The 15,510-nt window shown below is 45.0% G+C and overlaps 1 protein-coding gene across 1 annotated transcript in view; it reads right to left on the reverse strand.

Annotated features, from left to right (window-relative positions):
- The window catches only part of LOC142572067 (fanconi-associated nuclease 1-like), a 34,334-nt gene that overhangs the window by 17,484 nt on the left and 1,340 nt on the right, over window positions 1-15,510 (reverse strand). The window contains exons 2-10 of the mRNA XM_075680889.1: window positions 15,354-15,494; window positions 15,088-15,289; window positions 13,690-13,818; window positions 12,944-13,042; window positions 11,727-11,861; window positions 11,510-11,654; window positions 8,518-8,598; window positions 1,863-2,027; window positions 1,202-1,343 (exon numbers count right to left, since the gene is read on the reverse strand). Coding sequence (XP_075537004.1) covers window positions 1,202-1,343; window positions 1,863-2,027; window positions 8,518-8,598; window positions 11,510-11,654; window positions 11,727-11,861; window positions 12,944-13,042; window positions 13,690-13,818; window positions 15,088-15,289; window positions 15,354-15,494 — 1,239 coding nt within the window. The remainder of the gene's footprint in view (window positions 1-1,201; window positions 1,344-1,862; window positions 2,028-8,517; window positions 8,599-11,509; window positions 11,655-11,726; window positions 11,862-12,943; window positions 13,043-13,689; window positions 13,819-15,087; window positions 15,290-15,353; window positions 15,495-15,510) is intronic.

Genomic DNA, 15,510 nt, shown 5'->3' on the forward strand with positions numbered 1-15,510 from the left:
AGGAGAAAAAAGTCTGCTTACTCATGCATAGTATGAAAGAGAAACTTTTCGCTGGAATGATACAAAGCGCACCAAAGACCGTCAACGAGTTTTTTCGCGAGGCCACCGGCATCGAGAAGACACTGGAAATGCGGAACCGGCAATTCAGCCGCTGCACAAATTCAACAAACTACGCTGGAGTTCAATCACTGGCCACAGATGACCTGCACGAAACTATCAGAACAGTCGTGCGGAAGGAGCTTCAGAAGCTGTTCCCTTCATCACAGCCTCAAGTGGCTTCGATTGCCAACATCATATGCAAGGAGCTCCAACAATCACTCGGAGTACCTCAATCACCATAGTCTCAGCTGGAAGCGATGACAAACACCGCCATAGCCTGCCGTCACATTCCCCCTCTGAGCCTGCGCCACAGCCCGGGAACACCACAGTTCCGTCGTCCACCACCGCCGCGCCGCCTCCAGCATGCCAACCCATCGCCCCGCACAGCATTCCAAGGAAGACTGACATTTGGCGAGCCCCCAACCACCGTCCGCTCTGCTATCACTGCAGAGAAGCAGGCCACATCTTTGCAGTGTCGCAAAAGGCGGATTACGATTCGTTGCAATTCCCCTGTTACTGGAGCCAGCATTAAAACGACTTTCGTTCCCTTTCAATAAAGTTACAGCTAATTTTCCGTGATAAAAGCACAGACTCCTTGAGTATTTCCATACTTCAAGTTCCCTGAGAATTCCCGGTTGGTAGACACACTGGCCAACCCCCCTTTAATATAGTAAACTAAGAATTGCTTCCACAATAACAAAAAAAGGGAGAGGAAGGAGAGCTTGTGTGCGCAAAATGAGCCCCAGCTCCAGCCCCGACACTCAAAATACACTTTTAGAGCCCCTTACAATGTGGTGAACATCACAGACCTGAACATGCAATGTGGCTCAATGTGGTGTGGTGCATTGGAGAGGTTAAGGGCAAGGAGTAATTAGTTTCATATTCTTTCACTGCTCATGAAATTTTCTTGAATAGCTCCGTTTAAGACACAATTATGCTCCATTTGAGCTAGTACCTAGCTGATAAGACCTTGAGATGGCATCTAAGGACGGTGCCACAGAGTTACGCCCCATCCTGGCTTTTGGGCACCTCTGTACATGCATATGCCCGCTTCCCAACACCACTGCCGAGAAATGTTCCAATACCTCAACTTCCCACCCACCTTTAGGGTAGCCCTGCAGGTTGTAGTTCCGCAAGGCCACTTCTTCGACGGAGATGACTTCCATTGTTGTTCCATCTCGTGCTGCAAAGAGGTTAGTTCGCCCAGGCACCATGCGCTCAGCTAGCTGGCCTTCAATTTCCACCTGTAATGGCAAAACTGCATTGTAACACTTCCTGTGTGTTGATGCAGCAGCCTCTATGGTCATGAGGTCTGTACCAAGGTTAATGTAATGCGAGGCTCTTTCTTCTGAAGCAAGCCAACTCAGCAATCTTTTCAAAATATCAGTGGAGTTGTGCCAGCATAAACATGTGGTGGAGACCAAAGAGTGCTTCCACACATCAGTGAATTAAGCAAGAAGTCAGTAGTAATGAAGTTATTAACAGGACCTTGCTGTGGTTACTGCACTAGCTATTACCCCACGGTCTTTCTTACTTAGCATGAAATTGTGAAATCAAATCACAACTACATTCCAATGTGTGTACTTGATTTAGGTGCACATTATTTAACCATGCAAAATCAAAATCAGTTTCAATCAAAATCGCTAAAAGTCTATTATACAGCTTTGGCACATTAAACTCTTTACAAGCATAAAAGCTCCATGGCCTCAATCTGTCAGTCTTCAGTGGCTAATATACTGTGCTTTGAGTAAACGAGAAAACACCTGTGGAAGTGCATCCCATTTCTCCTGCTCCAAAAGAGATTTCAGCGATGGCAACACGTTCTTGGGCATCCTTGCCACCAAGCGATTAGCCCTGGTGACCAAGGCATGACGAGCAGCAGGGCTGATGCCAGAGTCATCCAGAGCCTCATGCACAACTTTTAAGGCCTGCACATGAGCAACAACAGACAGAAAATCTTTGTGATTAATTGAAAGCAAATCTACAACAAGTCTACCCAGCCAATAATGTTTTTGGGTCTTAAAAAAGCAATGGGGCCAACTCTTTGAGGTCACTGTGGTTACCACAGATAACCGCCCTTTCATGCCTTCTTCTCTTTGCCCCATCGTAGTTTTCCTTTCTTTCCATTAATATGTGTTAGCTTTCAACGCTGTTGCTCCGAATTACAGATGACAGTAACTATTCCCTGACATCTGAGTTAACAAGAACAGTATTTTTCTAACAAGACAACAGCCATGGCTAGCTTTTGTGCACTTCAATGTCAAGATGGCGTCGAAGTTACTGAAGAAAGGAACAATCATCAAGAGCAGCATGAGCATGCAGAAGTTACATTCTTGCTTTCTCTTTTAGGAAATGCAAAACTACTTTTCAGAGCTCCACAGGGAATTCAGGGAAACATTCCAGTGTAATAGTTAGCGCCTTGACTAGGTCAGATTTTCTTAGATCGAACAGTCCAATCCTTTTTTTTTTCATTCAGTGGTTGTTTCTTACTCTTTCTTACAGCTTACTTTATTTTTCTTTTTTTGAGAACACAGCTTTTAGGCGCCCGTTCCTGTGGCAAGCATCAGCCTAACCAAGCTAACGGGCACAACAAAACATGCAAGTGAATATGAAGTGCAGCGGAGGATGGAAGACACAAGGTGGAAAGCAGAGGAGAAAGGCATGGTAAAAGGATGAGAAGAAAAGCGTAGTGAGGTGACGATGGCTACGAGATGGTGCCAGAGTAGCACGCGTCGTCTGGGAGGTCTGTCGTGATGACTGCTGTTAATCGCGCCCACGCGTCACCCATGTGCTGGCTCTTGCAATCTCCGGATTAGCGGTGCAGTTGTGCCACACTTCGCTGCGTTTGCAACATGCCGCACAAGACACATTGTTCGCACCAGCCAATATATTGTGAAATGAATAGAGCTGCACTCAAATTTCACATTAGGGAGTGTTGTAATTATCGGTGAAAAATTTTCCGCTAATATTCAGTTTTTCTTTAGGAACAAACTTTTGTGCTTGAAAGGTTTAATTTTTCTTAGGGTTATGCGTCACAGTGTACACTGTCACTAATGTTGACATCTATGGTCGCTCTATGGTCATTGAAAAAAACAAGCTCCTCCCACAACAGTACCTGCTTTCTGTTCCACTATGATATTAAAAAGTTCAGTGGCAATTTAGCAGTAAATGCGATAGAAATGCATTAGCATTACATCACATCTCTTTGAGGTACCAAATCCATGATTTAAACGGCACTCACCATATTGCAAAGTGTTGTTCAGGAGCTCTCTCGACACATGTCCTGCCTCTTTGATGAGCGAAGTACAAATGACAGTGGTCAGGAGCAGGATCAGACCACCATGAATTACACTATATATATATATATATATATATATATATATATATATATATATATATATATATATATATATATATATATATATATATATATATATATATATATATATATATATATATATATATATATATATATATATATATATATATATATATATATATATGTATGTATATATATGTATGTATATATATATGCTAGAGTGGGTCGAGCCCAAAAGCACAAAGAAGACCGCGCGCTTTTCCTGGGACTCGCGGGCCGACCCCGACAGATGTGTTTTCCAAGAGCCAGCTGCTCTGCAGTTTATTAAAACCCCAAGAGTACTTCTGAAGGCTCGTGACAAACTGGTGGAGGTGCGGGGAAGCCCTCACGGATGTTGCAAACCCCCTCCAAGGATGCGCACGACGAATCCAGTGCCAGTCGACACTCCTGTGCATAGGGCCAGCCGCAGGATCAGGGGACCAGCCCCGGAAGTCGTCGACACTACAGTTCCCATCACTTTAACCGGTATGACCAGTGCTTCCGCTCAACCCGCCCCATCCGGTACGGAGAGCACGATTTTGAACCGGTATACACTTGAGAGCCCACGGGTTCTGACAATGTTCCATGGTGCAGTGTTCGAAGACGTCAAAGACTGGATGGCCGACTTCGAGCGCGTGGCCGCCTTGAGCCATTGGAACGACGTGGAAAAACTGAGACATGTCTACTTCTACCTGGGGGACGGCGCACATACATGGTTTCGGAACCGTGAGGAGCAACTAACATCATGGAATGAATATTGTCGTCAGCTTCTTGAGACCTAGGCCAGTGCCACAAATGCCACTGTGCCACTGCCACAAATGAGCGGAACGAGCGATTCAGGCTCGCGTGCAGTTGCCATTCAGGCTCGCGTGCAGTTGCCATTCAGGCTCGCGTGCAGTTGCCAAACGAAACTGTCACCATGTACATCGAAGACATGACGCACCTCTCCAGATGAGCTGATCCAGAAATGACGGAGGAGAAAAAGTTACGCCATCTCATGCATGGGGTCAAGGAGCAGCTCTTTGCTTGTCTTATGCGGAGCCCTCCGAAGACAGTCGTGGAGTTCTTGTCCGAGGCTGTGACCATGAAAAGGATGCTCCTGCATCGGTCCAACCAGTATGAGCAGCAAGTGAACAGCATGTCCACTGCTGGCATTTTCACTACCATCTGAAGCAGCAGTGACTGTCCGTGAGAGCTCATCTGCTCTGTAGTGTGTGAAGAGTTGCAAAAGGCTGGTGTCACACCAACACCGCACCCTACGGTATGCTCCCTTATAAGCGTCATCAAGGACGAGCTGCACCAGGCCCTCCGTGATAGCTTGCCACCGAATAATGCTGCTGCACGTTCTAATGAATATTGCCGTGCGACCTACGCAGAAGCCTTAAGGCACCCTGCTTCCTCTCCGCCACTGTTTGTTCATGTTCCTTCTACAGTGTCACTACAGTCGGCGCAGCCGATATCATACTGCGAAGCTGGGTACACGCCACCACCCTTTGCTCATGCCACTCCAGTTGCCCATCATCCAGAGCAACCGGTCCATTACATCAAAGGTAGACGCACGTTCCCTCGGAAGTCGGATGTTCGGCGCACACCTGATCGCCAGCCTCTGTGCTTTCACTGCAGTGAGGCTGACCACCTGTACCGGCAGTGCCCATACCGGCGCCTTGGACTTTGTGGCTTTTCTGCATACTCACCTCCGCCCCGATACAGCCAGCGACCCCGGGACATTGAAGACTACCTCTCTCAGCAGCACTTGCCACCGCCTGCCGGCCGGCAGTCGGGGTCACCATCTTCGAGACGATTTTCACCTCTGCCCCAGCGGTATCCTACCAAGCAGTAGCCCAGTCCCCACCGGGAAAACTAACTAAAGTGATCTTTGGGGGTGAGGTCACTGACAATCAAAGTGCTGAAGACCTCCAATCAACGCAGACACGGATAGATCCCGATCCGACATCACCTGCAGCTGAACAGGACAACAACCGGCTTTCTCTCCATATAACAGTGACTACTGACGGTTACACCATTGGCGCTTTAGTGGACACCGGCACAGACTACTCTATACTAAGTGGCAAAATGGCAACGCAGCTGAAGAAAGTATAACTCGCAGATTCGAACAGCTGGTGGCCACGTCGTTACCCCACTGGGTGCCTGTATGACTACAGTTGAAATTCACGGATCTACATTCCTAGAGTGTTGCCTTGTCTTACGCGAATGCTCCTGAGAAGCTATTTTTGGCGTTGACTTCCTGTAGGAGTATGGTGCTATTAATCTTCAAGAGCGTCGTATCACATTCTCAGCCGACCAAGCAATCGACGCGCAGGACAATCAACGGCGTGCTGACATACTTCGTGTTTCTGGAGACAGTGCAGCGCTTCCTCCACGGGCCAGTGTCCTCATCGATCTCACATGCTGTGCATTACGCGATGGCGAAGCGGTGGCTGAAACTAATTTGGAACACCTCCTGAAGCAAGGTCTTTGTGTGGCTAGAAGTGTTATACAGCTTCATGATAGCCAGTCGCAATTGCTTGTTACCAACTTCAGCAACGAGCATCGACATCTTTTCCACGGCACTTCGATAGTGTTTACAGACAAAGTAGCGAATGTTAACATCTGTTTCACGTCAGAAGTAGTGGAGACAGCACGCACGTCTCTGGGCCATATCAACATCAATTCTGAACTGTCCACCAATAGCCAGACAGCACTGCGAAAACTCTTGCTTGAATTCCGGACCTGCTTTGCGAGTTCTTCAAAGGTGCGCCAGACTCCCATCACTAGGCACAGGATCATCACGTTTGAGGACGCACGCTCGATACGCCAGCAGCCTTGGCACATGTCAGCAAAGGAATGCGAAGCCATACGTACGCAGGTCCGTTAGATGCTTGACGACGGTGTCATCGAACCTTCCAACAGCCCGTGGTTGTCTCCGGTCGTTCTTGGCAAAAAGAAAGACGGAACGCTCCGCTTCACTATCGACAAACGGAAGCTTAACAATGTGACTAAAAAGGGCTACAGCATGCCCACTGTTTTTCTTCTCTCTATTTAAAAAGTGGCTACTGGCAAATCGAGGTAGATGAACGAGACCGCGAGAAAACAGCCTTTGTTACTCCAGATGGTCTCTGCGAATTTCGAGTTCTTCCTTTTGGCTTGTGTTCAGCCACGGCTACTTTCCAGCGAATGATGGACAATGTCCTCACTGAGCTGAAGTGACAGACTTGTCTTGTGTATCTTGATGATGTGGTCGTATTTTCTGAAAAGTTCAAGCAGCATCTTCACCACCTTCGGAGTGTGCTAGAAGCCATCCGATTGGCAGACCTCACACTTAAGCCGGGAAAGTGCCACTTCGGTTACACAGAGCTCAAGTTCCTCGGGCATGTAGTAAGTGCCAAAGGGGTCTGACCCGATCGAGACAAGCTTGCCGCTGTGGCCGCATTTCCAGCTCCTGCCGATAGGAAGGCTGTCCAGCGCTTCTTGGATTGTGCCTCTACTCTCGCCGGTTTGTTATCGGCTTTTCAAAGATAGCGGTGCCTCTGACTCACCTTACAAGAGACGACACACCATTTGTCTGGCATAATGAGCAACAGGCAGCGTTTACTGAATTACGACAGCACCTAAAGTCAGCACCTGTCCTTGCACATTTTGACAATGATGCCGATATAGAGGTGCATACCGACACCACTAGTAATGGTCTTGGCGCATTGCTCATCCAGCGTCAAGATGGAGTGGAAAGAGTTATAGCCTACTCCAGCCATTCACTGTCCCGTGCCGAGGTGAATTATTCGGCTACGGAGAAAGAATGCCTCGTAGCCGAGTCATGTGGGCGATTATCAACTTTCGCCCCTACCTCTATGGTCGTCCCTTCAACGTAGTGACGGACCACCATGCCCTCTATTGGTTGGCAAGCATGCGTGACCCTTCAGGACGACTGGCACGGTAGAGCTTGCAGCGACAGGAATTTGATGTCACTATCGTTTATAAGTCTGGCCATAAGCACAAAGACGCTGATACACTGTCCCACGCACCCACTGATCCTGTCAGTCAGGAAACAGAGGACGATGACAGCTTCCTGGGCGCCATTAGTTCGGCGGACTTGATCAGATGGCAGCGTGATGACACTGAGATTCGACCGATCATCGATTATTTAAAGGGCCGCGATACAGCCATACCATGCCATCTGTCCCATTTGTTGGCGTCCTTCTGTCTCTACGAGACAATGTGCTGTATACAAAGAATACCCGTTCGAACAGCTGTGGTTACCTCCTGGTGGTTCCAAGAGACACGCGTGATGACGTCCTCTTCACTTGCTACGACGAACCCACATCTATACATATACACACACATACACATTGTTCTAAGCTCTCTCATCCCCTTTCTACCTCTACCACGTGACCGGCTTCCCACACATCACACACATACACTTTTCTCCACTTTGACACTCCTAATACTAATGCATTAGAAAGTGTAACTAAATGTTGCAGCCGTGCATGCCAAAACACAGAGCCAGGACAGTGCAGATGCTTAGTAGAGTGTAAGCTATGTTTGCACATGCACATACACAGTGACAAGCCCCATTGCTCAAAACTCGTCAATTCTTAATCCACTAGCATAGTGCAGATAAAACCCAGCAGTAAAAAAGGATGATAAGTTGGTATAAACATGAGGTCACACAAAAGCATGCCTACACCATAAATTAACAATTCACAAACAACATAATGGCTCATGTTCTATACACATGCATATACATGATGAGAACAGACAAACAAACAATTATGCTTTCGTGACAAATGCATACCTGTTCCCTTTGAGGGGCTTTTGCCGCTGCATTTCTGACCTATCACTGACTCTGGTAGATGGTAGCCTTTCAATGAACATATTGCTAAATATTGCATGCAGTTTATAACTGGAGCCCCACTTATGGTTCTTCCTTCTGCCTGATGCAAACGTAGGTTAAACATGTAGTACAACAAAACAAATTTAGAGAGAGAACTTATTCACGGAAGAGATAACAGTGAAGGAAATTACTATTTCACCGAGTCACTCTATGAAGACACCAGCTATAGTACCTCTGCAGGCTTTCCCAGGTGGACTTCCAAGTTGAGGGCCAGGCGATCCCACCAGTGGCCTCTGCGGCTCTGACAGTAGAGCTGCAGCAGGAATTTGGCCACACACATTACTAGCTAGTTCATGTTAACAATGGTAAATATGTGCAATTTTCACATGCAGGGTGCTATATATAGTAGCTGGTTTTGTCCATGTGGGTGTGTGCACCAGGGAGCTGAGTAAATGAATCTGTTGCTATTTCACAGATAGGGTCAGCCTGGCCAGAGGTGCTCCCTGTTCAGTCTGTATCCTTCAGTTGATAGACAGGTAAGAGCTCATACGCTACGCAGATGTTCATAGCTAACAGGTTGAAATTGCAATAAAATCACATTTGAACACCATCAGTACTTGAAATTTTATTTTTAGTGCACACATCAACCACTTACACGTACAGTCACCAACACAGCAGTGGAAATTCATTTACATTTTGGTCACCATAAAATAAACAGGGGCGCTATAATTTAAAGCTATTCCAAATTTTTCTATTCCAATTCTGCAATCAGCCCGCCGCGATTGGTCAAAAACGTTTTTTGGACCAGCCCATTTTGCCTCTCTGTCACGTGATGCCACAAAAACTGCGATAGCTCCCCATCTGATATGACGTGTACACACTCATTATGCATGATTGGACCGAACAAAAGAAAAGTTATTTCTGATTTGGCACGTTTTCACCATTAGCCCTCTGCTATTCGTCAAAAGTTTTCGGGCTACACCCACTTCACCTGCCTGTCACGCGACATCACAATACCTCGAAAACTAACCGTGTCAAAGTGACGTGTATCCATTAAAGATGCATTAATATGCCGAACAAAACTGCATTTTTTTCTGAATAGCCGCAGGCTGCCTCATTCTGAAAGGAGTAAAAGATGGCTACTGCCGATCACTCAGACACTGGCTATTCACACCTGCCAGAGAGCATGGATTTTTCTGCATATAATAAAGCTTCTTGTGTGGCCATGTAACGTTTTTGAGCACTTTCAGCACGCTTACAACATCACTCTGCCAACTTTTCTTTGCTGAGGATCCATTTTAGCGGCATTCTTAACCTTCCGTTGCACGTCGCTGCAATTTTCAACCAGCCACCGCAAGCTAAGTAAGGGAAAGCGAACCAATCGCAGACGCCGGCACCACCCACTTTATCTGGTTATCTATTTTCAGTGCACTGGCTCTGCCCCATCAGAACCCTCGCCACTTGAGCTTGCTTCTCGCCTCCTGGTAGCCAATCACAAACAAAAGAACGCTCAATGTATAGCAATGTTATTCATTTTGAAAGCAAAGAAAAGTGGCCTCCTATAAACTAGGAGAGCTTTTGATTGGGCTGCTTAGGCAACGCTGCAGGTCACCGACAACTGCTTGCGTCGGCGGTTACGTAAATTTGACGTCAGAAGATTGGAATCAAAACATATTGGAATAATTTTACGTTATAGGGCCCCTGAACACTAATACATCACAACACATGAATCACTGTAAGCATCATTTTGAACACCTATATTAAAATTGTAATATAAGGAGACAACCGATTTCTTTGTGGTTCCAAATACATTTGTAATACACACATTAAATGAGAAGGCTGACATCAACTTTGGAACAGCCTTTTCACCACTGGTGTCACTACCATTGTGACAATTAAAAAACGGCGTTAGTGTCATGATTCTCTTTTTTTTAAGAGCCCCTCACAAGGCCAGGTAGAAAATTTTAGTTATACATTGGAAGTTGTTATATGCCCTCTAAAGAGTGTTCTACTGCATGAACTTTTCAAGTTAGTTCATTAATATCAGAGATAGAAATTGCTGCAAACGCATGATTTCAGGATGCAAGCACCACCACCAACATAGACTATCTCTCCACTTGCTCCGTCTAGCCTTCCCAAGCAAAATTACTTCCCTGCGTTTTTCGATAGCGGAGCTGGAGGATTGCATGATAAATACATCACGGGCCCCGCCATTTTCTTTTTCCTCTCTGTCGCGTTTTTGCTGATTGGCGCACTTCTGGTGACGGTCTCACGCATGAGCTGTTGCGTTTGCCTCGTTTCGCGCAGCGGACAATTTTGCGTTCTCTGCATGAGAACACCTGATTAGCGGTGTAAGTCATTGCCACAGTCACAAGTACTGAGACAGACGCGAGAGTATGAAAGAGCATACTGGGACATGGTAGGAAATTACATAATTTCGTTCCCTGCACACACAAATGAACGACATGGGAGCAGGCAGAGGAAATGGAAGTACATCTCTCTTGCTATGGTATGAAGTAAAACAAAAGCACACAGACGTTCGGTTTGTATGTTTTATTATTTCTCCAATCTTTAATTCATCTACTCCAGCAACAGATTAAACAAATAGCTGATGTTGCCTAGAATAATTCTCAAAGCCACGTGTCACTGTGAGTGATGTCGCAGCACTGTCACATACGTAGGCACACTTATGCAATTGACGTAGACTCTCAGGCTGGGAGCACAACGCCCGCAAGGAGAAGGGCAAACGGAATTTGGTTTGAAATTTAAGCTCTTTCAATGGCATGTAGAGATGTAATACTTAGCAGACACAATTGTTAGCATGCACAGTATGCAATGTGCTTGTCAGCTCAAAATGGCCAGACCTGGTGAGGGCCCCTTTAATAAATCTGTGAACTTTAAGTTTACCTACATATCAAACTAAATGGTCATCTCTTTCCTCACATAATGCACACTCTGTCAGTGCCTATGCAGAGGTAGCTAATTCAAAAATTAATGGCAGTGCCATGCATTACCTCCTACAGAAAATGAAATGAAAGCTACCTCAAAATCAGATATTTTCCCAAATTAGAATAACAGGCAAAATTTTACATTAACTTCAATTCATCAGTTCCTCCAATTAATACATTCAGAAGAAAGGTAAATAAAGAGCTGACACTCTCAGCATTGCTAGATAACATTTCTTTCTCTGCGCCATGAAGCATACCACTATAGAGTGATCTCACTTCTTGGCTTAGAAGTTCTCGGAGAACCTTAACAGCATGTCTGTATTCTTTGAGGCGCTGCAGCACATCGACACCCAAGCAACGGCACCGAGTGTAGACACCACACATGCTGAAATGTCTCAGGAATGGTGCCAAAGATTGGTCCCTGCAAGAGTAACATTTGCAAATTTGGCCAAATGGAGCAAGGCAGCAAATGAACTCTGAATGTCAGTGTCACCTTTTCTGGCACTCCAATGCTTCAGTACTTCTAGCTAGCTTTTCAACATCATTGAAGAGCTGCCTAGCCCGGTCCCACTTCTTGTCCGTAGTGGCTTGGATCAGCTGTGCCTCCAGAACTCTTGACGCTTCATATCTGCAGTACAAACAAACATTTCAAACACAAAACACTACTACATGCCTTATGTTTCTTTTTTCTCTCTCTCTCTTTGGAAGATCGCACAGGGTTGCAAACCTGTAGCCTGAGGTTTGCCACAGCAGCAGAGAAGCACTGGGCGAGAGCCATCACTATCTCATCAACTTTAGAGATAGTTCTCTCTTTTAACTCTAGCTGCTTCAATCCTTCCTTCTCAATGATTCACTCAGGACGGTTATGTGACCACGCAGCACTGCAGTGATTAAGCTACAAAGAAAGAGGTGGGATATGGGTCAATGCACACCCATACAGAGAGAATCTTTCTGCAGTAGCAATGAGAGCACAGAAGCAACTTGGAATCTCAGGTTGCTTGCTTGTTTCATGCATTTGTCTGCCAACTTCCTCCTTTTTCCACTACTTCAACCAGGAGCAGTGAGTGCAAGCCATAGCCTCTCCAAGACAGTGTTTCACAAAGTGCCAATAAACGCACTTGGTTTCTGGGTGAATCGTTGCGAGTTGTCGTGTTGTGCATTTGCTCGCCAAAGTATGGCCGAGTGCAGTGGTGCATGGCCATGCATTTCCCTAGAAACGGGTTTACATGGCCAAAGCCAGACACAGCATTTACATCTGACACACAGTGTTTAAGTTTTCTCATGTAGGAATTCGGCGCACTGGTCTTATCAAAGTTGCTATTAAGCATGACACAACATTTGCTAGAGTTGTCGCAAGCACCAAATCCACTACAATGTGCGATGATGCCCTACAAATATTGGCTGCATGAAAGCCATTGTGTCATCCAACTGCCAACTGTGACTTTCACCTTTCGGTGCTCCCAAGTGCCTTGCTGTTTTGAATGAACAAGTTGGTTGACTAAACAGTTCACCCCTTTGGAGTATTGTCACATCTGCATCTAATTATCTGCAACACTATTACTAAAATTGCCTTTCTGAAGAACTCTGAACAATACTAAGCAGGAATAGATTACACGATACATGTAACGTTCACTGCTTTTAAAAATGCAGCAAAAAAAAAAGTGCTGTTAAACAAAACGCTAAACACACATTAGCATGCATATAACCTACCTGACTAGGTCCAGTCGTGAGGAGAAGATTGTGTGTTGCCTGGAAACCTCATACTCAGGGAAGGCCATCTTGCCTGCTGCTACCAGCTGTAAACCATACCTGTATATAGATCATACAAGCCATCCTGAATGTACCTCCTATTTTTGTTTTAAGCCTGCCGTTGCATGTAGCACAACTCTGCTTCTTCACAAACTACATGGACAGCTAATTGCAATGTTCAAATAGCTAATTAAGTTTCGCTAGTAAACTCTTAATCCATTTTCAGGCAGATGCTTCAAGTGCGGAATTTAAGTATGGGAGTGATAAAGTCATATTTATTACCAGAAATACTCTAGCACCTGTCTTTAGATTGCTAAATGTGCTATTAAATATAGTGGCATTCCAGTTAATACATTTCCCTAAAAAGCATCCCTTGCACAATGTGTAAAGAAACTGAGCGAAACTCCAACTCTGCTAAATGGACACAACTTTACTGATAAGCTTCGACTGTGCAAATTCAAGAGGTACTCTAAGGAGAATAATTAAGAAGTCAATTAGCAGAGGTCTGTTGATGAGCTAATCAGACATTGTGGTTTGTCATGCAAGTGATGTCTGCTTTTTCAAATAAAGCCACATTATTGAGCAGGATTATGTTGTGTTCCACAAGGAACTTCTTTTTTTCATCTGTTATACATAAAAATAGATGCACCAGGTGGCATTTTGAATGCGTCGGCAGCCACAATTTCAAGCCAAGGAGCATCACTCACACTTGCGGTGTTTCCCCCGCTTCATCCATGTCCCACGGTGTTCCCAGGGAGAAGAGCCTCAGCAAACGTCTCCAGGCATCTCGCGGCTCATCGCACAGCCGCCATGCGGGACCAAGCAAAGCCAGTGCCCTGACACATGCAAGAGCAATTCACGGTGTGCATGCAGAAAAAAAAAAGCTGCATCCATCATGAAAAGCTGCCTCTGTGCATAATTTCAGTGCAAATGAGGCCACGATTTAGCCAGAATAGTAATGTTTATACGTGGCACTCCTTCTGTCAGGCACTACTCTTGTGCAGAGTAGCAGGCTAGAGCGTGTTAGCTCAGGCCAACCTCTCTGCCTTCTTTCAAATAAATTACCTCTCTCTCTCTCTGGCACTCCTATTCACGCAACATTTTGTGCATAGTTATGGTTATATTTATTAACATTGTTTATTGCCTGCTGAAGAAATTCAAACTGAGAAAAGAAATTTTTGTTGGTACTCTAATAATTAACGTTCCAATCAGATTCATTTATCACTCAAGCCTTTTTGCCTGATATAATATGAAGTGACTGCCTTCACAGCATATTTAGCCTTTCTGTAATACCCTACCATTCCTTGGTAAAGATTATTTTAAAATCTTTTAGCATTTTTCATACAACTTGCAAATCGCTTGATATAACGTGTAATATGGCATAGATTTTTTACTTATGCTTCATATACTCATTTTTGCACTAGCATGTGTGTCTACTTAATTACCTTGCTTTTATGTGCTATAACTTGAAATCCCGTCAACTAAGCTATAGTAACGCATTTGTGTGCCAAACAATGCAATGTATGCGTGCTCATAAAGTCCACTTCCACAACGTGAGTTAATACCTAGTGGAACCACAAGCAAATGCACCAACCAACATCTATACATTTTAAATGGTTGCACTCAGTTTCATTTTTTGTATAACTTAGTCATTTTTTCACTTTCATCACAGAAGTCCTCACAAAAGTTTGAACCAGAATTAGTTATATCTGTTGATACTGGCCACAATGTAATGCAACTATTTACTAACATGCGCCACTTTATTTCAAAGATTGCACAGCCAGCCAGCACAAAAGGGTAAAACTAAACAAGTGAAGTTTTCTTCCTTTGACAGGTAAAACTTTGACTGGAAGCTAAGTTTATGTCAGTAATTGGTCATTAGTTAGTGTCAGTAATTGGCTGATGCCAGTCAAACTAAGTTTCCTTTGACAGAAGAGCTTAGTTGATGTCAGTAATTGGTTAAATTTACACTTGCAATGCATAAACTGTGACACACATCGAAATACTTTGACAGCCAATGTCCAATACCATTTGCTCAACAAGAGGCCCAAAGCAACAACTAGAAATGGGACAAATTGATTGCTGTTATAAAGTATGCTTGTCACCGTTTTAGTGCCAGCTGCTGAAGAGATGCCTGCTTGGAGCCAAATAGCACAGTCTGTTGCTTGTTGCAGTGGTCCAGCAGTGAGTCTGCAAGGCTTCCTTTGCCATGTCCACTCGTCCTCAGCTTAAACACTTGGGCCAAGGTCTTCAGCTCAAAAGGTGAAAGCAAGTGCAAGGCCACATCCAAGTCTTTCAAACTTGCAGCTGGTAACAGTCAGATCAGTTGTCAGCAGGGCTTCAAAATACATTGCACGCTTCCAAAGCTTACCATCCTCTATGTAGCCTTTCTCTCTTAAAGTAAAGAGAATTGGAGAGACATCACTGGCAATGTCAGGGTAGCCAATTTTAGATGTTCTTCGCCACATGTGCTTTCGCTGAAGAAGCCGAGCAAGCAGCTTCTGACATTTATCTGTAAAACAAAACAG

Source organism: Dermacentor variabilis, chromosome 2 (genome assembly GCF_050947875.1).
Source record: "Dermacentor variabilis isolate Ectoservices chromosome 2, ASM5094787v1, whole genome shotgun sequence".
In the NCBI taxonomy this organism is placed as follows: Eukaryota; Metazoa; Arthropoda; class Arachnida; order Ixodida; family Ixodidae; genus Dermacentor; species Dermacentor variabilis.